Below are 26073 nucleotides of genomic sequence, written 5' to 3'. Positions count from 1 at the left end.
GATTATATCACGACATGTACATGTCACGCATGTTTTTTGTGTATGTGTCACAACAACAACAACAACAATTTATTCGGTATTCCCACATGAGTACATGGTATTACCTGTAATAAAATAGGGCTAATATAGCATAATCTAATTACAAAATGGTCTCTCACTAAATTAAATAATTAAAAGTCTGTCTATAATCCATACATGGACAGGGGCAGTCACTGGGGGAAGGGGCAAAGACTTCACGCGCGAAATTAGCCAAGCGAAGCCAGATTGTAATTTCGCTTGTCCGGATTTCACCTCGTGCCAACTACAGTCGAACCTGTATTAAAACGGTCACCCTCGGGAATGGCTAAGTGACCATTTAATACAGCTCGAACACCATAAAATTGACATTTTATGTAATATTTGATAACTTAGTGTACATTTTATTCACAAACGTGTTCACGAAATCACTTAAATGGTATGACAAAGGACAACATGGTATAGAAACGGACTAATAAAACATGACCCCAAGATCGTACAGTCGCAAACAGTTCAAGGCGTTGTGACCCAGTTAAAGTGACCGTTTTAAGGGACGTAATTTCCAGGACGTTGACTTCTCACCCCTGGGGGGGGGGGGGGGGGTACTCCCTTATGCGACCTTAACGGGGAAGTGCGGCCTGATAGGGTGTGGTTTTCAGGGTGTTTTGTCTTGAACGGGGTATCTATTTCATCCCTTTCTGTCTTAAACAGGGTAGCGCTACATGATCTAATGGCTTAAAAAGGATAAGAGTAGATGTCTGTTTATTGGTCTTTTGAAGAACGAAGCATATTTCAATGTAGTAAAAGTAATCTGCAAAGGACCGCCAATGGACACTATTGTCAATAATTGTTATGTCAGGAGCCCATTACCTGAAAATACACGAGAAGAACGGACAATTTTTTCAGGTTGCAATCCATTTCCATCCTAGACACTGACAGCCAAACATAATTTGTCAATACTTTCAGCTCACTAGTTGTGTTGTTGTTAACAATACTGAACGGCACTATTTCAATGATTCCACCTATTCAATTCTTTTGCCAATAAAAATGACACCAAATATTTAAGAGGACACTGCAGATACAGTCGAACCTGCATTAAAGGGGCATGCCCCTTTGTGTCCCCGAGGATGAGGTAGCACTGATGATGACGGATTTAAAAACTCAGACCTCCCCACGCTAACATCTTAGACGTGTGAATTGGAAGATGGGATGTGGAAGTGAATAAATAATAAACAACGAATTACGTTCAAATTCAACATTGAATCATGTGAATAAGTCAAGAACAAACTGTAGATAATAATGAGTAAGTGAGCTACAATTTGGTCTATTTGTTCAGCTTCCCATAACGAAATTTGTTTCGGAGAAAAACAAGTGCTACGTGCATTTCTGGTTATCGCGATCCGCTTGTTTTACGTACGCACTGTACCGATCAGTGATATTATATCTAGCTGAATCTTTTCCTTTAGTTTACCTTGGTATCGCCTAGAAAAACCGAGGGTTTCTTCCTAATTAAAAAGAAACAAACAAATATGGAGCTTGGAAAGACAAAGGGTTGTCATTCAAAAGGAACCATCGGCCATCATAATTATGCATAAATGTCACGCACGTATGGCTACACAAATCGCTTGAGTCAATATAATTTAACACAGTCATATTTCTCTCTTGTTGGGTTTTCTATGCACCACATCATGGCGACCGATTCAGATAAAGAGCAGAAGAAGCTACGCCAAGATCAATATACTGTTCGAACCAACATCTTGATCGGCGTCATTCTCCTGTCATGTTATATTGCAGTTGCAGTATATTTCCCATTCCCCAAACTGCACCTTCCCACTTTGCTCGACAGAGTTGTGTTCACCTTGCGCTGCTTGGTGGTTTCTTTACTCGCGGTCCTCGCTGGTGTCATGGTACTTGCGACCGTGCGATTCGCGACCACTGCTATAAATCCACTGGACCCAAGGGGAAAAAAGATCACGGAACAACAAGAGAGGTACCTGCAGAACACCGTGGAACAATTCCTTCTGCATTCGTTTAGCCTGATCTCGCTGTCGACTTACCTTTCTGAAGAGAAGATGCACTGGATTCCTCTGCTGGTTGCGTTGTTTGTCATCGGGCGAGCTTTGTTTTTTGTGGGGTACTCCATTGATCCTATGAAAAGAGGAGTTGGATTCGTCATAACCTGGTACCCAACTATGGCCGTCAGTGGATACTGTCTGTATTGTATGTGTATATATGGAGTGCAAGCGCCAGTGAACTAGCGGTCACATAATATTCACGATCTTTTGCTGTTGCCACACCGACGCCTTTGGAACCTTTTATCGCCAGCCATGCATTAAATTAGTAACTGTGTTTCTATTGATATCATTAAACACAAACTTAAATCATGGCTTTTAAACCGAGCGTTTCACGAAGAATGATGTCTCCGTTCTTTTATAAATGTTATTTTAATTATCTTTAAGTAGTAGATAAAATATGAGCGGGAGATCTGTATGGACGTTTACAATGGCGAGCCGAAGGCGAGCCACGGTAAAGCCCATACGCGAATGTTTTATCGTACTTGTGAATTGACACAATAAATTGAATGTATTGTGTTTTGCATTTTAATCAGTAGAAATCTGTATCAAAAGATAATGAATACTAATTAGCTGAGCAGGAGATTGTATCAAAAGTTAATTCTGCTGTTAATAATTCATTGATTTGTATTGGGGTTTACAGAGGTGTACATGTGACTCGAATTCTACCTATTGATTGGTCATAACTTGATGTACAATTAATGAATTTTACAATGTAAAACGCTATTGCATCTTTCGGGAAATACCGCAATACAAGTGTGTTGTTATTATTATTATTATGTTACAGTTTTTACTTCGACTGTGTACACTTGACAGTAACCAAACTTTTGTTCATGAGCCGTTTTATTGTTTGACATACCTGAGTACAGTTGCATTGCAACCCAACCCGCAACAACTGACAACAAGTACATTAAACCCCAAAATTTCGGACACCTTTAATTTGGGACAAAAATTTATTCGAAAATAAACTTAACAGTTTACTACATCTCTCGTTTTAAAGCATCTTTGTCTACTTTACATTTGTCCGAATTTCGTCCGAAATCAATAAAATTCACGGTCCGAAAATTGTCCGTCTGAAAGTAAACGCGTCCCATGTTCCTATTCAGGCCTGACGTCTACCCATAATGCCCTGATTTAATGACGATCAGCCTTGCGTGATTACTGATAAGTTCTTTGAAATAAGATAAACGAACAGTTATAGACGATGAAGGAGAAGCAGCAAATTTTTGACCCTTTGAAATGTTCTAGCCGAATTTTTTCCTTGCCATCGATAACTTAGCCTGCGAACGCAGACGCATTTCCGGCTGTCGAGATTCTCTTCGGCGGAGAGAATCTCGACAGCCGGAAATACGTCTGCGTTCGCAGGCTATCGATAACTGTCACACCTCGGTCTCTCTCTCTCTCTCGCTGGGGCGGGAAGAAGAGAGACCCTGGGAACGAGGTTGGGCCATCGGTCGGACTGAGCAAAGCTGGTTCGAAACTCGAAATTTTCACATGTTTTCCCTAAATTCGTGATGGCCGGGGAAGATAATCTGATCAGAACCGCATTACCTAAGCCTAAATAAAAGCTAAAATTCATCATGAGACATTAAAAATGTTAGAACATGTCTAAAAATATTTCTGTCTGAAGTGACACCTCTCAGTGGAAATATTACCTAAGTAAAAAGTACAAATAAAGCCTAAATAAAAAAGCCAAAAATTCAGCATTAGACATTAATGATATTGGAACATGTCTAAAAACATTTCTGTCTAAAGTGCATCTATCTAAGAAACGGCATAAGGCAGCCATTCCCAGTCCGTAATCCAGCCTCTGGGCCGCAATGGATTTTTTAATAAAGCTATCTATCTAAGCTATGTATCTGTCTAGTGTTGCCCTTACAGACAATTCACTGCACGTCTGAAGGCCTCCACGTTTGGTGAAGTTCCTATAAACATCAGAAGAACGTTCCATTTACGTACATGAGCGAGCGTTCAAGTCCTCGCTCCAAAAAAAGAAAAAACAAAAAGGATACAGATAACCCGCAAAACTACTCAAATTGGGTAGTAGGTATTTACTGTGTTCTATTGACTGTTCTTTCCGATGGTTTTTGGTTTTAATTTGTATGATACTGAACCAATACTAAAGGAGAACTTCGACTTCGTTTTAAGGAAACTCTGTGGGTAGAATTGGTATGGAATACCTCAAGTGGGATTATTTTTAAGTAGAATCTAAGATTATCTTGACCACTCTATTAACCCTGAACGTGTTCTTAAAACTACCAAGTCATTATCGCGCAATAAACACAACCTTACGCCTCATTGGTGCAGAGCCTGAGTATCATACTGTGATATCAAGTCCGTTATGAGCAAAGGCTATAAAGCTTTATACTGCAGTGAAACACGGAAGACGACCTATTTCCGTGACTGATCAAGGAGTACAGCAAGTTTGTAATTTACTCGGGTGATGTATCGTTCTAGTCAGGCTCCACCGTACTACAGCAGCAGGACCTCAGGTTATTCTGCTGGTTCAGGGAGATCACGAGATTACACTAGACGCTCGGAACCATCCTCATCTTCATTTTATACTCCATACAGTTCGAGGTACTCATCTCGACCAAGCACAACTGCAGTAACCTCCAATCTCTCAAGCGTCCGCTCTGCAAGTTACAGCGCTTCTAGCTCAACAGCTCGAGGGAATCCAAGGTGAGACTGCAACCACTGATCAGTGCGTTATTGCCAAACTTTGTTCGAGACTCTGTTTGGGCGTTTCAAGTTATCAGTTTTTAGGGGAATAAACTGTTTTTCGCTGTCAGCGGTTAAGTGTTTTGCGATTTAATCTCACTGTCATACCTCATAGAGGCAATATTTCTTTTATCACGAGCGGATTTTACCGTATAGTCAATCCATCAGTATGATTAAGTTGTCAGTTAGTTTGCCTTACTGGGACCTTTTTTTCGTTTATAAGAAGCTATCGTAAAAACGGTTTTTCTTTCTTGAAAGTGAAAAATATGAAATTTTTATTTTTTATTTTTTATTTTTGGATAACAGAGTTAATAAATGAGAGACCACTGCAGGTATATACACAATGTCAGTAAGTAGCTGAAGACTGAAATTTTTTTTAGGCTTCCTATAAACTGCGATGGTCTCTCATTTATTAAGTTTTTCTTCCGGGGCGTGCGGAAAGATTTATACCCTTCGGCTTGATTAAGGACGCTTAACTATTGGTACGAAATAAGCACAACGTTTTTAATTACAAGTACTTCAGTTTCGTACCATTATGTTTCCCTAAGTTAAGAAAATTTAGTAAAACAGGTTCTTTTTGTATGGCTGACAAAAAAGTCGGTATATATGGAACTAAGGCATAGACACTAAACCTGCATAAATTATTTTATGTCTAATGGCGAGAAGATTAATTAAAATTAGACTCAAGTAATTCTTTCGAGCAGTAACTGTAAATTGCATTCCATTTTTTAATAGACCTGGATCATCTCTCATTTTGGGGCTGCCTATTATACTCTTTAAGCATGATCCTGATATAGGTAAAATAGTAAACCGAAGAAGATCTACAAGGACGTAGAAAGAGAAGCAGAAACGAATTATATTGACTTAAACAACAGTTGGAGTGGAGATTAAGAGAAAATGCTTAATATTAATCCAGTCATGATAGTAGACATGGATTCTTGAAGCAGTCGATCGTGACGGCACAATATCCCCCTAAATATGTAAACTAGAAAGAATCGCCAATTTGGATATAGAGATTTGCTTCAAAGTTCCGAGAAGGCAGGAATATTAGCGATCTGTGAATACTGTCACGTGGGGCTTTTAACACCAAAAGATAAGTTTTCCATAATCGTTTAGTTTACTTTCCTGCATTTAACCACTTTACTTAATGCTCAGTATTACAAAAGTAATCAGCGCTATTTTTGCTAAAATTCCTTGAAAAACAGAAACAAGAATTACCGTTTCGTTTATGCCAGACCTAACCTACAGACAGACAAAATGTTTGAATTTACATTGACAAGTTCATGATTAGAGCGGTTTTCATTTGAGAGTCGTACAACAAAACCAAAGTAGAGAGATGTAAACAGTATAATGAACCAAGCAGAACTTGAAGCGAATGTACATACAACCGATGCCAGGCGTGGGAAAATGCGTGCAGGCAAGTCACAATTGGTTTTGATTTTTATTGGTGGAGCTAACCAATCACAGAGCGGAGTAAAGTAAAACCAAAACAATTACAAAATATTTTAAAATTGTTCTATGACAACGCGTTTGAACAAACTTCAGTTATTTGTGCGACCTCGCATGTTTTGCTTTTTCTTGAAGGAAAGTTAAAAGGACCGCGCGATGTGGCAGTTCAAGGCCCGGAAGGGACTTCAACGCGTACATAAAAATGACTAGAGAGGGGAGGGGAGGGGAGGGATGGGGTGGGGGGGGGGGGGGGACCTAAAATAGCCACCTTTAGAGTTGTCACGGTGCTTGTTAGCGTATTGAGTCGACCGAATATCACAGGAATGATTTGTATGGCAACTGGTTTCTCATGTCTTATGGATAAACAGGAATGTGCGCCACGCAAACTAAACGACATTCTGGTATCATTTAGGGCTTTATTTTTTATTCCCGGCTTCTTACTTGGAAGTCACCTTCCACCTTTTGTAAGATTTGGTGCTGCTTGATCTTAAATCTAATCAACTCACTTGCTACACGTTTGTGTCTCTGTTACCGAGACAAGAAACGAATGAATAATGAAACTTTACATGAATTAACAATCTCCGTTAAAGTATATTAAGGTCACTTTCTTCTAACTGGTGTACTGACATCTTTTTATACGGCATGATAGTAATTGAATTTGTCAGTTTTCCACAGTGTTCATTCACATTGGGAACTTTAACGATAGAGCATTAGTTTAAGCCATTACAGCGCCCTGTAAGGGACATGCAGCTTGTTGAGATGTCAAGTCGTTCAGATGCTAAGATATCGAGTTATCAGTTGAACCGTCAAGTTGTCAAGAACCCGACTTGTCGAGTTAATTGTTGAGAAATGGAGTTGTCGAGTTGTTGACGTGAATGTCGAGTTATGACAATGTCGATTTGTCAAAATATCAAGCTGTCGAACGCACCCTTAGCATATAGTCAAATGCAACAGAATATTTGCATCATTGTTAGTCCTCTACGTCCAGAAGACCGTTTGAGTATTCTAGGCCGATGGAATCTTCAAGAGAATCCTCCTACTCTTCGTACTCTACAGGCACTCGGTATTCTTCTTCGACCTCTGCCTGTGTCAGTGTACGGTCGTCACCTGAGCCAGTTAGGTACGTTTTAGCTCGTTTAATACTATCGTGAGCTGTAGAGAAGAAAACTCTTGAATGATGCAGTGATAAAATTGTAAAAGAAATGCATTCCTCCAAATTGCCAGTTTTATTTCCAATGCTCCAATCTAGCTCAACTACTACTCGCCTAAATAAGGTTAAATTAGGTGAAAAGGACAATCAGTTAAGGAGTAAACTAGAACTTCGGCTTTTTTCATTTAATAGCTCAAACATCACTCCCTTTTTCTTCTGGAAGACGAACAAATTTGGAAGTTTATGTATTGTGTACGTTTAGCGAATCTTGAAAGTCTTAGTGGATTATTAACTATTTAGCCAACAACCGGATTGATTTGGAACTCTAACAGGACGATCTGGACCTTCAAGTTTCGACTGTGCGGAAAACTCGGGAATTTATTTTCATAAAAAACCAATGAACTATTTGAATAGCCAGTTCTATAAGCTTTAATTCGATACAGGGTTTTTATTTGGGTATCTGTGATACAACCAGGAGTTACTACAGTCGCTGGTTAAAATGATTTGTAAAAGATTATGAGCTTTCGGTTACCTATCTGCTACCTTCGACGGATAAAAATGATGTGTGAAACTGAGTGAAACATAGAGGAATTTAAAATATAGCGAATGGTAGGCATAAGTTAAGAACTAAAAAAAACATTTAAAAGCATGTTAGACAAGAATGCTAAAAGTGTCAAAATCAATGCTTGTTTGGAAATGTTAGAATTAATGTTTGTTTAAAAGAATGCTATATTGTTTTGAGGCGGGCATGAGTTGCCCACCTCGAATAGCCCCGCTAATTGCAGGTAACTAGTATATGTACACACTCTTTTACAATTTTTGTAACTTCCAATTAGCCAGTAATATGTACATACTCTTACAATATTAGTAACCCCCCGCCCCCCAATAAGCTGGGCTATTCGAGGTGGAAAACTCATGCTTGCTGATAGTAACTCATGCCCGCTTCAAAAAAAAAAAAAGAAAAGCATTCCTTAAAACAATCATTAATTCTGACACTTTCAAAAAAACCCATTGATTTTGACATGCACTTTTAGCATTCCCCTCAACATTCTTTTAACATTTTTTTTCCAGACTGCTACTCTATCTTTTTTATTATGAATCTTGGTTACAGTGGTTCTATTTTCTAACCGGAGTTTTAGTTTACGTAGCGGGGGTTACTTTCGCGGCAGAGCTGCGACAACGATTGACGGCGCTCCGAGCAGAAAAAAAAACTAGCTTCCTTCCCATAACATTTCTGGCACTTATGAATTCGTGATCCGCCTCACCATAGTTAATAACAGGCAATGGTTATGAAGATTGACAAACTTCTTTGTTGTATGTTTTTGTTAGCGTTTTTGGCCTTGACCGTGCACAAACCACAATAGATTTTAAAATTTGCTGGGGCAACTGACCAATGGAAACGTTCCTGTTAAGATATTCAACTCTGGTGTGAACATTAAAACAAAGGATTGTGCATGGTCGTGGCCCTTCCAACATAAATTGCAGCACGATTGTTTTCATGGCAAGGTTTCATAACCAGTCCCTCAGTTAACAATGGCCTCACACAAACTTGGCAATATTTTTTTTTTCTCGAACGGTACCAGCATCTACACAAGTTTGTAAGCTTTTGCCGCGGACAGTTAAAAAGGTGGTTACTCCTAAGCTATCAGTTAATTCTCACTTACAAACTCGATTAAAAATGCATTGATTGAAATGAAATCTGCAAAGTAACTAACACACAATAAACCAATCAGACTCTGAAGCTATGCCCTGTAACTGACTGCAGTACAGATGACAGTGCGCGTGTGCCAAATTTTCGGTAATTGTTACGATATGATTTGGTTCACATTCACATTTATTTATTGATCCATTATTTTCATGCATACATACAAAACTTTTGCAATGTACATTCGTGCAGATAACAGTTACCTTACTGCATTTAGATTAAATATGCTGCAACCCGCAGGTAGCTTAGGCTATCGTGGTCGGTTTATACCAGCTAGGATGACAACAAATTAGCGGAAAGTGAAGAAAACAGGAGTTGGTAGGATTAAGTGCTAATTTTTGTCATTTTTGTATACATAAACAAACAAGAAATAACTAAAACGAACAAAGAATGGTTATCCGGCAAATTAACGGCTGAAGCGTTTAACAGATCTGAGAAAAGTTGGCAAATCAGCATAGTCCTCTTCATCTCTCAAAATCTGCAGAATTCGTTTTTGCGTTTTTGGCTTGAAGATAGATATTTTGGGTGTTCGAATTAAGACGTACGAGGATTTCATTCCACAGTTTTGTTGCGAACCTTGCAAGGGAGTTGAGTTGTTTATGATAAATTCTTGACGGTTTCACGTAGAAGTTGGTTTTGCACATTTATAATCAAAAAACAACACTTCGGTTTCGATTGGCCACATCGTGTTGAAATAGTTTTGTTTTTTGATTAATCTATTTGCGATGGCACCCGATTGGCAGAAAGATTAGCAACGTTACACACGCCATGACAGCGTGGTCAAAGCAAATTTATTTTCGAAAGGCAATGGAAAGTGCGCAATCCATAGATCTCAGTGGAGAGAAAACAGCAAAATTGAGAGTTTTCCGGTAAAGGAAGCTGTTTGGAACAGTAATGGCTATTGAAAAAATTCTTTAAGCTTTCAAATAAGACCATTGCAGTAATTCTTCTCAAGATAAACAACGACTTGTTTCATCAGTGACACAAGTCTGTTTCATACAAGGAAGAACTATGTTAAATTAAAAAAAATGTCAAAAAAGTTCAATTGATGAGTAAATTCAGTTTGTATTGTCTCATTTCAACCGCCTTTAATTTACTTGGCAGAGATCCTGCCGGTATAGCCAAAGCAACACCTCCCCAAAAAAATGTTTAAGGATGTTAATTCTTTAACATATGCAGCATAACAGGTGCCACGAATTTTCAATAAACGCACAATTAACCAAGGAAAGCATGTTAAATCTCAGGCCACTTGTAGAGTATCCAACGAGATTTAAAGCAACTAAGCTTCAAGTTGTAGCTAATTGTAAGTTTGTTGAGCAATCTCTGCCGAGTGACAGGTTGATAAAATAGTATCATACTTTCAAGACGTCAATAATGGAAATGTTCGGTTTATATTGTCAGCTGTGTTTTGTTGGAAGCCTCTTGGATATTAAGCGGAAACACTTCTTTGATGTAGCCAAACATCGCGCCTTGAATTGTAGCCAGACATTCAATGAGCGTTAGAAATCAGAGTTAGAATTTAGGCGTGTTAATTAAACAATTGAAAAAGCGTGTTTATATACAGGCCAAAGGACTTGAAATAGCGGTTCCAAGCGGGGAAAATTATATCCAAATTTGGTCACCTCCTGCTAAGGAAATTTAAATACAAACAGCCCGGATTTTTGATAAGCTTGCTAACTGAACAAACTTCTTATCAAAGTCTTCACAACCTTGCCATTTCAATTGATACTAAAAAATAATATAACGATGACAACGTTAGCGCTCGTTGAAGGCGAAACAAGGCGAACAGGTTCCAGGAGGTTGGACTGCTTGACAACAGTTCCGCGATTCAACAACAATGTTGCCGAAAACGAATTAACAAAGCGCGACGTTACGACGCAGCAAATTCGAAAGTCTCGCAAACATGCAGTCCAGGAATTTGATGGTGACAACAAAAAAATTCGTTATACCTCGCAGATAGGATTAATCTACCTAAAGCCTATGGCCGGTTACACTGTATCAGTTTTTTTTCATTCAAAGAACGATTGTAACGAGAAACATCGACACAGTACCGAGGACAGGTATGCGCTAACATGAAAAATGCAGAGTCAGTTTTCAGATTCATGATCAACTAAGTTACTTCAAAATTTGTTGCTATATTTTCTTAATTAATTAGGTTATATGTGCTTTGTAATAAGTTCATAACTTCCTAAATAGGATAGGATATATTCAAAGTGTGGAAAGGAACACATGTACGATAGCATCCAGCTTGTTAATCAAGCCGCAGTTCACTTCTATGTTACAGGAGACTAGTGTACAATTTTTGCGGTTTCTTGTTGCATGGGATGATCGGATATGTAGTGTAGGTTATAGAGGATCAGTTGTCATAAATGATGTAGCTCTGGCTGAAATGAACCTGATGGATAACATTCCACAATCGATCAGTTTTGCCTTGTGGGAGCACAGGGGCTCCACTCGGTATTACTGAAAAGATTTTGCCCCTCAGGACTTCTCGTTCAGTACAGAAAGATAAGGCAGACATCAACCTGCCTTGTGCCGTTTGCCGGGTAAAAGGTAAGGTTCCCTTCCGAAACTTTGCGTTAACTCGATAACAGGTAAAATGCAAGACAAAATATCGTCTTTTAAAAATGTTTGATGTTTTCCATAATAAAAGATATGAGCGCAATTTTTCTGTGCCCGGTTTGTGAAAGTGATAGCTTAATATCACTTAACTTTCTCGTATTTTCCCTTCATATGTGTGAAATCTGGCAGGTAACCAGTTAATTTACATATACCAAAACGTATTTATTTATGTCTTCCTTTTTTCGTTTCATAACTTAGCCTTTCTTTTTATCTTTGCACGCCTTAGAGTTGAAGTGGAGCGAGTGAGATGCCGGATGTTAGGTGATGGAGTAGGCGGCCGTGTTAATGCTGCATCGGATCAAGAGTTTGCTGATAAGAATAAGGCTCTGAGGACAACTGGCTATAAAACTTCTGGTAAGGGAAAATAGTGCACTATCTTTGTGTTTGCGATTGAGCGCGTACAAACTGAAGAGGATGAACAAAACGAAGCTTTCCACCCACCTTGTTCAATTTTTTTTTTCTTTGGTGCATTGCACTCGACGGGCGGTTTTTGTACCTCCCTATTGGTATGATCTCTCTCTCAGCTCATACTTGCGCCACTTCTGTGTAGTTCACCGGCGGAACCTGTAACCTAAATACGATTTCCACCTTGTAGGTATTATCCTACGATCGAAATAACCCGGTGGTCAACTAGCAGGTATGCTCACGCCCTCTGACTGGCTAGGCAAGCTGGGTTTAAATGATGGATCAGAGAATTAACTCTGCAGAGTATGTCGAAGTGCTAAGCTGGTGAACCCATGAAATTCACCCGTACTGAGCGTTATAGCCTTGGCAAGGGAATGGTAGACCGCGCGAGGCAAAGAAGAAAATCTTTGACCTCGGTGGGAATTTCCAACCCATGACCTCCGGATTTGATTGCCGTTGCTCTACCGACTGAGTAATGAGGCCAAACAGGAGCAAGTGGTGGGTGATTACGGTGGTAATTGCAGCAATGTGAATGTGAAGGGTACAAATGAATGTTGTGCCGCTAGCACCAAGGGCACAAATGGTGGATCAGAGAATAACTCAGTAGTGAATGTCCAAATGATAAGTAAACCCATGAATTTCCTGCTAAGCGTTAGTCCTTGTAAGGAAATAAATGTAAGATCGCAGAGGCAAATGAAAAATTTTTTGACCACGGCAGGATTCGAACCTTAGGCAAGCGTGGTTTAATTGTCTGTAGGCCGTCCTCGAAGCGCGCACAAGGAAAATTCACTCAATTCAACTCACAAGCCATTTTGCTAGAAATAAACCATTTTTTACCGAATTTCTTTGTTGAATAGAAAGTTCACTGGATTATGCTGACAAAGATTAGACGAGTTCCCTCGCTTTATCCGTAGCTTAGTATCAACAAACAGCAAGCTCGAGCTTTATATCTAATTCGGTTAATTTAACCTCTGTCCGGTAGATTGGTACCTTTGAATATAAGACATAGATAACGTAATTCAAGTAATCACAAAAAAAGAGCATTGAAATTCTTTCGTCATTCAAATGTATTAATATTTCTAAGATTATATTATCGTCCTGAGAAAATTACCGCTCAAACCTTGTGCGCAACAGTTGGAAGTTGTAGTAGTCTTGACCACCTTCATGTAAGCTAATCCATATTACTCCTTTCTCTCAGACGAGCAGTTGATACCAAAAGAGGTAGATTTTCACCAGAAGGAGAATCGTCGAAATCATCGCACCGACAAATACGAGCACTCTAACTTGATTGTGAGGAGAGGACAGAGTTTTGACGTCACTTTGACCTTCAACAGAGCTTATAACGGCGGGACAGACGATGTTATTCTACAATTTGCTGTCGGTAAGTTTTATAACGAAATGAAATGTTCCGCGCGGTGCGTCTTATTTTAACTCTGTTTATCAGTGGTTTTCGAGTCAAGAGAGAAACATGGCTTATGGAATGAAGCAAAAACTACACTTATGCCTATTACATCCACTGAATAATATACCATTCTCAAAGCAACATTTGTAGCTCAAAAAGGTATTGTTGTTCTTGATGTTGTTGTGGGGTCAACACAAAGAAATTTTCCGAGTTTTAAAGGGGTGAATGTATTTCAAACTAATCCTTCATACAATCCTGGCACTTATGTTGTTTTATTTTCAAATAGTCAAGAAATCATGATCATTCGCCCATCGTCCATCACAATGAGATAATGAACATGCGATATGGAATGTAGAAAGTTTTCTTGTGGTCTCTTAAGACCTCTTAACACCTGATACTTCCCTCCTTTAGGGTCATTTCTGAGACCGCATAAAAACAAACAATAAGCACAACGGTACGCTGGGAAATCATGTACGATTAGCTCTTCACGTTGGTCACACATTGCATAGGACAACTTCCTTTCCTCTTCTGTGAGCCGAAAGTTATGACAGACCGTTTCCACGATCAATCTGGTTTACCATACAACTGTCACTTTTGGAACCCTTGTATCTCCCTACAGGATACCGCCCCAAAGAAAGCAAAGGAACGATCATCCGGGTACCTGTGGGTCTAACCAAAGAATTTAAATACAAGGTATGGTCAGCAAACTATGATGAGATCAATGGAGGAAACGTACGCGTCCGCGTAACTCCGTCAGCGGATGCTGTCGTCGGTAGATACCAGCTGTATGTGGAAACCAAAACCAAGGTTAATAATTCAGACAAACCTCAGGAGTTCCGCTATCACCATCCTGAAGAATTCATTGTTTTGTTTAATCCATGGTGTAGAGGTAAGTGCTATGGAAAAAAAAGAGTCATTTGTGGTTGCGCAAAGAAAAAATACCCTACCTCGTCGGTAGACGTTGCTTACGTTCGCTGTTCTACGTTTTGAGAGAGAATCGAAGAGCCCCTGTAGAAGGGAAACACCCTTCTCTGTTTTTGTGTTAGCTGAAAAGACAATAGACCGTTATCCAAAACTATGGCGGCGGAAAATTCAAATAAGTTAAAATTAAAAACGTATACCAGCACTAAAAAGAGCACTTTTAATTTAGTAACCCTGCAAAGTTTCAGCATATCAGGTGTAATATCAGCTGAGAAAATGTAAGTTGAAAAATGAAAAATTTACGGAAGTTTGTATGACTAAGGGTATGACTTATACCCCCAGTCATACATTTGTCAAATTTCATCTTACATTTCCTAAGCTGATATAACACCTAATATGACGAAACTTTGCAAGATTACTAAAGTAAAGGTGCTCTTTCCAGTACTGGTATCAGTTTTTCATTCAGTTCAATTTTAACTCATTCAAATCTGTTGCCGCCATTTTGGAGAAGGGTCTATTGCAATGAACCGATATAGGTCAAATCTTAAGGTGCTTGATATGTTGAACTTTTAAGCCTTTTATTATCCTCCTAAGGGAGGTCCCTCCTTTTGCTACAGCGCATACGTTCTGCGCATCTTGGGAGGGTTCAAGATCGAACAACTCGGGTTTATTTAGCACGGTGCCTATTAAAACAAATACATTTTTGCGCGGTTTATGACTATGCAGGAAAAGGCAGATCTTAGCAAGGGTTGTTGGAATAGAAGAAAGAAATTTAGGAGAAACTACGCATTTTTAGAGCTAATTAACCTTCAATTTGGAGGAAAAAGCCATACATTGCCATGGCTTTACAGATTTTTCGAATTATTGTTGCTTAATTATCTCTGAAAAATGCTTCGTTGCTCCCAAATTCCTTTCTGAATTCCAATAACCCTAGCTAAGAACTACGTTTCCGCAGTCATAAACTGGGCAAAATACTTCAATCTGTATTAGAGGCCACCATCCCTAAGATTTGTTCTGTTTCCTATGGCTTGTTGTTGCTGTCTCAATTACATTGTTCAGAGGACTCGGTGTATCTGGACCAGGAAGCCTTGCGCGAAGAATACGTACTGAATGACAGCGGGCGCATTTGGATGGGATCTGTCAAGAGACATTTTGGAATGTCATGGAACTTTGGCCAGGTCAGTGGAAACTGAGATGAAAGGGGAAATGGCCTAGCAGGAAAACCAAGCACTCTTAATGGGTTCAATTATAATACAGCTAACGTTTTGCAGATGTGGGCCGTTAAACGAAAAACAAAGTATAAATTACTGAGACAAACAGAGGCAGAAAATAGTTAAAATATGGTTTCCTGATTTCCCTCATCATTTTATGGGCTTTTTAAACATGAATTTGTGAAAGTTTACACAGTTTGATCTGCTCGAATTCCTTATCTAAAAATATCAACAAATTACCGAAAATGTTAGGAAACAGAATCTTACTCCCGAATTCCAAACAAGCTAGCTGGCCTTTTTTCGCACTTTTAACGACGTAAATTGGTTTTTCAGCGTCAAGAAAGCTTTAGGTGACCTTTGGCTATTTTTTCTTCACAATTTAATCCGAATTTCTGAGGCGGGTTATGGATTTCGGAACAGATATTCCACGTAAAGAACCGTTGGATGCCCTTGACCAAATTACGATAAACTCGAAGCAAATGCATGCAAGGTACATCATGATATGGATCTAGCTCGAGAAAACACCTGCGACGAGTCCCAGTTGGTTATGGTTTAATTCCAATTTGTCGAGAAATGGCCAAGTTTTTAACCGCATTAAAGGGAAACATAAGCAGAAGCAAAATTATTTTCGACACTTAATTCAAAACCACTTTACCATTAAAAGCGCACTTTACCAGCAGTGATTATTTTGCTCAGCATTTATCACTTCGCTGCCACACCAACCTTTGTGACATCTATATATTATTGCTTCAGTGTTTCCTCGTTTCCTCTCTTGTGTTATGTTTTCCTTTTCATCTTAAAAAAAATTAAAAATGTAATCTTATTCAAAAGGGCATATAATTAGGAAAACTATATCTTGCCGTTCTCTATTTCTTTCGTTGTGAGGTAAGTTAAAAATTGCTGTAATTTTAACTTGAAGTAGAGGAAAAATAAAAATACACAAATAAAAAATACATTCAGCAGGCAATCCCATCCAATGCTTTGTTATAGCAAATGTTGTTTTTATTCAATTCTATCTTTCCTTCTTTTTCAGTTTGAAGAAGTGTCTCTTAATTCTTGTTTGTTGCTGCTAGAGAGGGCACAGCTTGCCTCTGCCGCGTGCGCCAATCCTGTCAGGGTCACGCGCTGTTTGTCTGCCATGGTAAGGAGAGCGTTGATTAAGCCTTGGCTGTAAAGTTTAAACTCCGGCGTTATGTATTATTAGAAGTTTAAGCCTTTCTCATGACTGCAAAGCGAGCGCACATATACAGTTGAGCGATCATATAAGACGTTTCACAGTTTTGTTTTTGCGTTTAATAGCGGGATTTTAGTTTGTATCTTTTAACGAAGTTTAAAACTCTTTGGTGTACTGACTTCTCCATACGCATATCTAGCGTGGCACGTCACTTGAAGCTGAAAAATTGTATGCAAAAATGATCAACGTCACTTCTTCTCTTACGTAAAACAAATTCGACATTTTTCTGGACTTGCTTAATCTTCAATGAGATGGACTGTGGGTTGTAATGCTATTGAAACAATTCTTTGACGCGTCGCTGTAATTCGATTTATTTCGCACCAATAAAAAAAGGATTGAACTCAAAAATTACAAAATGCGTGACGTCAAGGTTAAAATAGATTCTGTACGCTGGCATCATCTATTTTTCAGATTTTTCAGGAGCGGCATCCATATTCATGATATCATCACGTTATGCCGAAAGTTTTGACCAAATTTACCCAACATATTGGAGCCCTTTCAAGAGTCATTTCATCATTTAATATCGTATCATTGCAGGCAAATTTTAATGATCAAGATGGTGGTGTTCTCTATGGTCGCTGGGACGGCAACTACCCGAAAGACACTACCGCTCCGACAGCATGGTCTGGCAGCGTCGCCATCTTGGAAAAGTTTTGGGACGTAAAGAATGTTGTCAAGTTTGCTCAGTGCTGGGTGTTCTCAGGCCTCGTGACAACGTGTATGTAATGTGATTAATATTATTGACTAGCATAATCAAACGTAAAGGACATTAATGATTTACAATGAACTTTTTACTTGGTATTTTGTGACAGTAAATCACCATCAACATTATCGTCGTTGTCATCATCATCATCATCATCATCATCGTAAATGCCATCATCACTCTTTCTCACTGTCGACTATTGCGTAGCTACAAACTCTTGAAACTGAGGAATGCCATCTGCTAGTCTCGCTTAAGACCCAAATGGAGAGCTTCCTTGCAGCCCATGATTGACCTTGACCTAATTTGTTGGCTTGTCGAGAGAAATTTGGGTTTGCTTTACTACGTTCCATGATTGGTCCGTAATACTCGCGCCATTTTCTCAGCCACTGAGAAATGCGATCAAAACCGCGTGCGCTTTCCCGCGCTTGGTGCCGGCCACATTAGCCTGCGTATCTGGCAGTTTTGTTTGCTCGGGGTCAAAAAGCTTGGCGGCAGAGCTGGTACCCGCTCCATACCTCTCGCGGCTTTACCGCTTAGACTTTTGACCCCGTGCGAACAAAACCGCCAGCTACGCAGGCTACGGCTACATGTATTTGCTTTGAATTCTGATTGGTTCGTTGCGCTGGCTGGGTCTGCTTTGATTGGCCAGAGTAATTATTTTGGTTTTGATTTTACGGCAATTAATTGAAGACTGATCATTGCATGGTGTGCATCACGTGGGGATGAAAGCTGAACTTTTCAATAAACTAGCTTGCTGATGTTGGTTTTAATCATCGCTTTTCACTCGATTCTTGCAGTGTTAAGGGCGATAGGGATTCCCACTCGCTCAGTGACAAACTTTGCCTCAGCTCATGACTCAGACGCCAGCATGACAATTGATTTCCATTTTGACGAGGACGGCAAACCAGTCAAGGAACTAGACGACTCTATTTGGTGGGTTATTTTATTTCATTTTCAACTGTTACATCTATTTTATGTTATTTATTATTCTTATTCTCACTGCATGTGTAAATAGTTTTATTCTCTCAGGAAGTTTATTTATGTTGTAAATAGTTGTAATTTTTTTTGCAAACGGCCACAAATAATTTGCTTTTCTTACCCAATCCACATCCTCAAAGACCCAGGGGCAGCTAGTGGTAAATAAACTTTCGCCGGCAAAATCTGCGCACCTATAGTTTCCCGACGATCTGCCCCTGGCCCTCCGAAGATGACCCAGTAAACCGTGTATAAATAGATGCTATTAATTGATTGATTGATTGATTGATTGATTGATCGATTGATTGATTGATTGATCAATATTGTGTGATGTTTGTAGACGTAAAACAGTGTCGTATCAGATTCAAATTCGGATGGGGGAAAACGAGTGACTTTATTCAACAACATAAAAAGCAAATACTAGAATAGTGTCTTCCTCCAAGAGCAAAGCTAATTGCCTTTTTTTTCAGCAGAGTAAGTTATATAAAGATACTAATAAGGTGCTTGATCCGTGCTTTTACTCCGTTTGTATGTACGGCGGTAACACCGCTGACATATTATTAGTGATTTGATGGTGCCATGAAGTTTCAAGTGCATTTTATTAGCGCAGGAACAGTAAAGAGAATTTTCCGCGCAACTGAAAAAATAATTGTAACAAATTAAATTTTAACGGTCATTTGCAGGAACTTTCACGTGTGGAACGAATCATGGTTCAAGCGTCCTGATTTACCTGATGGTCACGATGGATGGCAAGCACACGATGCCACTCCACAAGAGACTAGTCACGGTACGAAACCATGCACGGCTCATTTAGCGAAATGAAAATAACCACATTTCCCTGAAGAAGGCAGGTAGTAAATGGTAATAGAGTTAAAAGTGTTTTCAAGGTGTCGCGTAAGAAACCCTCACTGACGGGAGTCGAAGCCGCGACTTTAGTCCTTCGCAACGGTCGGATTCTATAGCCACTGAAATATATAAAGGGAAACTTGCCCCGAGTGTAGTAATTCAAAGAGCTTCATGATATGCAAGTACATAAACATGTTTTCTTAGTTGTCCCTTGCTCTCGGTATGAGAGTGAATATACTGATGAAATGTCATACATTTGAACTTCGGAAAAGGATTTCAACACACAGAAGACTATGTGTTGAACAGTGCATCAGAATCTCTTCCAAGAGCGCAGTTCAAATTACTAACTCACGAAATGTCCGGCTCCCAGTTGGCTTGATAGCTCAGTCGGTAGAGCACTGCACCGGCATCGCAGAGGTCATGGTTCAATTACGAGTTCAAACCTAAAGATCCATGCTCATGGGAAAATAAAGGTTCCTTAAGTCAGTTCTATCTCTTTCGATCACCAAACTTTTGTAGTTCTTGTTTTTTTTCTCATTACAAAGGTGTTTTCCGCTGTGGCCCGGCATCAGTGAAGGCTATCAAACAAGGAGAAGTTTACCTACCGTTCGATACTAGCTTCGTGTTTGCTGAGGTGAATGGCGACCGCGTGTTTTGGGAAGTGGAAGAGAACGGTCCCATGAAAGTGATTTATGTAGATACCAAGTGTATTGGGAAGATGATCAGCACTAAAGCTGTTGGCAGCGACAAGAGGGAAGACATCACTCTCCAGTACAAACATCCTGAAGGTAAATCAATTGTTCGGTAATGATTCAATTATGATTTAGTCTTGTTTTTCTTGCCTGTATATAGGCTAAGGGAACTCAGTTATTAGAATTTGACGTTGCCAAGTATATACACCATTTGTCAGTTGAGCAAAAATGTAAGAAACTTAATTAAAGAGCATTCGGTTTCAAAGAAGTTTCTTTAATTTCAGATGTGAATTCTCGATGAATAATTGGTGAATTGCAAACGGAGTTATGCATTCAAATAAGAGACCTTTCTGGCGAAGTTTGGAAGATGTAACTGGGTAGAAACGGGGCCGGTTCCTTGTTGCAACAAACTTAACGGAAGTGAAACAAGCAAAGAAAGAATCGAAATATCCTTGTTATAAATACTGAAGTTTATCTTTTCTTTAGGTTCCGTACAGGAACGTCGAGCAGTACAGTTGGCATACAAGTTCAGCAGCCGGAAAGACCATGAACTCTACAGCCTCCCGGCCGAGGATGTAAAGTTTTCACTCGAACTTCCGGATGATGTACCGATAGGAAAGGATGTCAACGCGGAACTGAAGATGAAAAATTCCACTTACCATAGCCGTACTGTCAAGGGAAGGATAACTGGGGTGATCGGCTTCTACACTGGAATACCCTGCAAGGATTTGAAGGAGGAGAGCTTTGAAATGACTCTGGAACCACGGGAAGGTGATTACATTAAAACAGTGCAGGTCTTTTGTCTGTCTTGCATTTCAAGGTTTAAATTCCATCCACCCATCATCGACCCCAGGGTCCTCGGATTTGACTGCGCAAAAGGCGACAGTCATACATAATGGCCGGCGAAGGGTTATAGGAATCGATTGCGTTCCATCAAGCCTGCATGCGTAGACAGGTGCTTCCGTGGCCCGTGTTGTTGGGTAGGCGCGCGCGTGGGGCTTGCGCGAGGATTAAGTCGTACGCCTAGTTTCTTTTTAATAGTTTTTTCGTTTATTCCACTACAGAAAAGAGCTTTGTCCTGGATTTCCCGGCAGCCTTGTATCTGGACAAATGTGATGCGGATGGCGGATTGAAGATCTATGCCAAAGCAACTGTTCAGGAAAATGGTCAGCGGTTTGCTTCTTATGACACGGTTGAGTTCGAGAAACCCGACATGAAAATGGAGGTACAGTCTTGATTCGGTTGAATTTACTCCACTCAACGTGCTAAAATGGAAAATCTAATTGGATGACAATTTAAAAGCTAATTTTGTAAGTTAAAATCTTGAAATTTTGAGTGAATCAAGAAAAGTCAGTGGACGAAGACCCACCGCACTCTTCCATAATGACTTTTAGGGCTAGCTCAAAGCAGCTCCCTGGGAAGGAAGAAGATGGAGTTTGCGTTGAAAATACCAGCCAGTAATTTTTTTTGCTTTGGCTTTCTTCTCTTAGATCACAAGTGGTTCACCCAGAGTTGGAAAGGAGTTTGAAGTTAAGCTGTCGTTTGTGAATCCTTTGCCAGTTAAAATAACGGGAGGAAAGTGGTACATTGAGGCTTCGGGCACTAACCCAAAGACCAAAGAGATCCCAAACACGTAAGTAACTAAAAAAAAAACCCTCTTGAAACTCTGTTTTCACATAAAGTTTTTATTTTCTTTACTCGTCTTTAATTCAGTTAATTAGTGCTGTCAAGCCTCCATCTCCTTATGAACACCTTTTGATACGAAAACTCCATCATGATTATTGGCAATTGGTCTAAGCAAAATCCTACTTAGAGCTGTTTTCAGTTAAGCGTAGAAAAATAACTCGCTGTTGCTTTATTGTGCGCTGTGATTACTGAACTTGTGCCACTTTCTTAACCAATGAGAAACAAAACCAAAACCAATCGGGACATCTCGCACGCGTTTTCCCGCGCTTGGTTCCGGTGAAATCTATTTGATTCGAGTTCTGATTGGTTCATTTACTATCTTGCGTCCGTTGTCATTGGCCAGACTTGTTTACTTTAGTTGGCTTTTACTATACAGTTCGATTGAAAACCGCTCTAGGCGAGGAAACTCAAACCTGAACTAGTTATATTAGAACTGCATCATCCTCGGAGATCCAGTGGCAGTCATTTGGAGGACGGGTGAAATGGCGCGTCGAATGTTTTCAACAACGGGCGAAGGGGACTTCTCTTTTTCACTCTTGAAAACTTTTGTTGCACCATTTTGCCCCACCGACAGACTACTCCTGGGCCTCCAAGGATGGGGCAGCATAAACGCTGTCTGGGACTAAAAAGGTATTTGCATCCGTATATTTTCCGTACACCACACTAGTTCAGTATTCTATCAATTTTACCCCACTCCTTCTTCACTGTTCTTAATGACTTTTTGTCAACAATTTTATTTTAGTATAATTGTTCCTGAAGGAGAGGAAGTCCAAGTATCCTTCAAAATGACACCTTACCGCAAGGGACTGCTGCAAGCGTCCGCCACCTTCAGATCAGATGTGATCAGCGGTGTTCGTGGTTGCGGTTGCTTGCAAATTTCTGAGTGAAAAAACAAAAAAAAGCATCGCTGTGTCAAGTAGCCTGTCTAACATAATGGGGTGTTTTATAACATGATTTGATAAAAAAATTAAGTAGACCCAACATTTGTTTTTAGCAAAATGTGTTACAATGTGAAGTAAACGAACGTCTCCTGATATGTTTAGAAATATTTATTTTGCCTACCGAGATGTTTACAGCGCGCTTCAAGACATAAACTGCCTTGGTAGACAAAGTTTGTTTCAGTTTTGGTTTTTTCCTTTCTATGGGCCTTGATAGCTCAAAAGACATTCTTGTTTGCTTGGTAGTGTAACGGCATTGTAAACCAATCCCCGGACTTTTTAATATGATTAATATTGTAGTTTATTTTAGTTTATGACGTTGTTAATAATCGACAAATCACACTTGATGTAGAGCAGTTATAATTCCGCCCCAAACCGCATTTTATTTAGTTGGCTTTGGTCGTCGGTATTAGCAAACAGGTCAGGAGTTTTTTGAAGTCTTTTCGTAGAAGAACATAGACGTTTTGGTCTTTCGTCCACGTGGCATGGCATTCTGTTGTCAGTTTTATGGTGCCTGCCCGGCCGTGAGTAGATTTCTTCGCGATCTGAGTCAAGCTTCGTTAGGTTTTTTTTTCCTTTAATACAGTAAAAACCCCGCGTGTAAGAACCTACTTTTAAGAGTTTGGCAAAACAGGTTCTTATATTTTGGGGTACTTACTTGCATTTTAGGCTAAGTAGGTTCTTAATTAGGTTCTTAATTTTTACGGAGTAGAAAATACAAGTGATACATTCTTTTAATTGTACCCGAATTGTTTTATAACTACAGTTCACATTTAACATACATTGTGCATTTTTAGTTTCACTGTGCAATTTTTTGATCTCTAAAGACAACCTTTTTGGTAAAATATTACAAATAAAGTAGTTTAAACCCCGCATTTAAGAACCTGTTGGAATTTTTTTGGCTAAACAGGTTCGTAGATTTTGGGGGAATTAAAGTAGCAAATTTCTGCCAGGAGGTTCTTAATTTTCTAGGTTCTTACACGCGGGTTTTTACTGTACTTAATTAATGCATTGTATTTTCATTCGCTGCTTCCTTGCCATCTAATGCTTTGATTATTTGCTGATTTTGTATGCTAGATTCACTTTAGAGCTTGCTATTTCGCGATGGAATGATGGGAATTGTTAGATATTATAAATCTGTTTTTACATTTTAGCTTAGTTCCTTCCTTTGTATTAGTTATGATATGATCCCGGAATCTTTGCTTCTAGCAATAAAATTTAATCGATTCAAATGATTGTCTGTAAAGTATTTCCCCTCGTTGTTGGTGTGTCGAAATTCGAGCGAAGTTTTACATTTAGTCGTCGAAAGTTTTTTTGACTAACCCTAACTAACCCCAGCTCTAATGTCAACATGTATGTTCTCCTCACTGTCCACCATATGTTTCCAATGCTACTAGTTGGGAGATTTTGTCTAAAAGATCAAGACAAGAGATCTTCACCTACCTCTTTGCTTAGCAAATGATATGTGAAGAATATAATCTTAGCCAATTCTACTTGACGGGACCTTAATCAACTTTACATAGAAATTAAACCTTAGGTTTACTTCGGCTTTACGATACATTACGTAGGAAGTCGTAAAGGCGGCACTTTACTTTACCTTTACGACTCCTTAACAGAGCTTTACGGTCTTAAGCTTTGGTTTTGGTTTACGCAACTTTACGGCGTGTTCTAAAGTTAAGTAAATCTGCCTTTTCGAGCCGTGATTTGGTGAGTCCTTTATTCTCCTGACATAAATGTTTAATCAAGCAGCGACATTGTAAGGAGAATTCTGATGTTGGTCACCTTAAAGGGTTAAGGGAAAATAGCAGCTAAGTACAAATGTGGCCAATTAAAAGAATTACTCATTATAGAAAACGCGTATTGATCTAGGAAAATGAACTGATTCAGATAAATGATATTAAAGGTGCAAATATTGCTTGATATAGTGCAAGTAGTGATTTATTTCTTGTCTGATAATATAAACTAAAAACAAAACACAAGGGGTCCGTTTCCCAAAACTTCCGAAGTGTTTTTCTGCTCGAGAAACACTCGTTATTTCAATTCTCTGTTGATTTGTGATAGTTTTTCGTGAAAACTTGGTCGATGTGCTTCTTAATCTTGTAAGGTTTTTAACTTTGTAGCATCTAAAGTTACCAAACTAGTACTTGGACCCTACTTGCATGCGTGCAATAATGTTAAGCTTCGGGCCCGAAACATTTTTGGAAGTTTTCAGAAACGCACGCCAGGTCACAGGCTTCAAAATTGCGCTCCAATTCTTGCTATAAATTGTCTATCATGTGTCCATCCTACTATGCGTTCTTCTTTAATTTTGCAGAACGTAAAATCGTCCACATGTTCAGGTCATTCGGCGGTGGCCGAGTTACGACTGCATGGTCTAACAACTGCGTTCAGTTTGATATTGTGGGCAGTGTTGGACCGTGTGTCCCAGGCCTATCAGTACGGCTAGTACCAAATGATTAAATTAAAGGGGTTCTTTGAACAACTCGAGTACATTGTGCCTGTTTTGCAATTTTCAGAGCAAAGTTCATTTACACAGATGAGTTTTTTTTGAACAGGCTATTTTAGAGGAGCGGTGAAAATGAATTTAAGTACGATTTCAAATCACTTGACACTTTCGTTTCTTTTTCTATTGGTTCGTTTTGTTTTACTTTGGGTATTATACCCATAGGACACACAAATATTTTATTATTTTACGTCTTTATATATTCTTGTTTTAACTTTTACCGTTTTGACTTGATAATGACGAAGAGTAACGCCGAGACGTCGTCCGCTTTTTAGAGTTTTTAAAATGTTTTTAAAGAATTTTTTGAGTGTTTAACTTTTCGATAAAATGTTTTACCAAATCGCTCCTGTTACGATTTCAAATCACTTGCATAAAACTGCCTATTATTTCGGCGCAATTTTAAGGCAATTTGATTACATTTTGGATTCTATGGGAGAAGAGTGCAAATGCTGTAACTCCGCGGTAAAACATGCCTTGAGACCCCCAATGGAACTCTGGCGTGCTTTAAAGTACGGACATCGCATGAACCATGCTTCCTTTTATTTAACCTTTGCAATTTAACCGCAATCAAATTGCGTAAAATAGCTCAACAAAAATCACATACCACTTTGCAGTTTAAAACACCCATAAAATCACAGCATCTGTAACATCTGCAGGCAAATCCTGAAGTATTGCTTGATCTAACTCATTAAATGCTGATTTAAACGAAAGCAACACAGCTAATACTTTTGCCACATGGCCTTTTTGCACAAAAAAATCTAGATTTCGCAAAACAGTGACGCTGCGAGCAGGATTCGAACCTGCGCGGGGATACCCCATTGGA

General features: G+C 39.3%; 2 protein-coding genes and 1 non-coding gene across 4 annotated transcripts in view; 2 read left to right on the top strand and 1 right to left on the bottom strand.

The window, feature by feature from the left end:
- Positions 1-760: 760 nt before the first annotated feature.
- LOC146467896 (transmembrane protein 79-like) lies at positions 761-2894 on the top strand. The gene has a single exon (XM_085125417.1). The coding sequence runs from the start codon at positions 1611-1613 to the stop codon at positions 2271-2273; it is 663 nt and encodes a 220-aa protein (XP_084981543.1). The 5' UTR covers positions 761-1610; the 3' UTR covers positions 2274-2894.
- A 1567-nt stretch (positions 2895-4461) lies between these two features.
- Positions 4462-22701, top strand: LOC146467895 (protein-glutamine gamma-glutamyltransferase K-like). Of its 2 annotated transcripts, none has more exons than XM_085125473.1 (14): positions 4462-4769; positions 11961-12088; positions 13338-13520; positions 14161-14430; positions 15522-15640; positions 16707-16814; positions 17445-17625; positions 18408-18543; positions 19269-19372; positions 19977-20219; positions 20610-20894; positions 21188-21348; positions 21614-21756; positions 22552-22701. In XM_085125473.1, exons 1-14 carry the CDS (start codon positions 4531-4533, stop codon positions 22694-22696), a joined length of 2445 nt encoding a protein of 814 aa, XP_084981599.1. In that variant the 5' UTR covers positions 4462-4530; the 3' UTR covers positions 22697-22701. The 2 variants fall into 2 exon arrangements, with proteins under 2 accessions (XP_084981599.1, XP_084981600.1); XM_085125474.1 differs by lacking the exon at positions 4462-4769 and adding an exon at positions 7237-7377.
- Positions 22702-26029: 3328 nt separating this feature from the next.
- Positions 26030-26073, bottom strand: part of Trnas-uga (transfer RNA serine (anticodon UGA)) — an 82-nt gene continuing 38 nt past the window's right edge. Inside the window, exon 1 of the tRNA in view lies at positions 26030-26073. This exon is cut by the window's right edge and continues 38 nt beyond it. This is a non-coding gene — a tRNA (tRNA-Ser).

The sequence above is a fragment of the Pavona decussata genome, unplaced genomic scaffold (assembly GCF_977016875.1).
Source record: "Pavona decussata unplaced genomic scaffold, jaPavDecu1.1 SCAFFOLD_134, whole genome shotgun sequence".
In the NCBI taxonomy this organism is placed as follows: Eukaryota; Metazoa; Cnidaria; class Anthozoa; order Scleractinia; family Agariciidae; genus Pavona; species Pavona decussata.
This window is presented reverse-complemented; position numbering and strand designations above follow the sequence as displayed.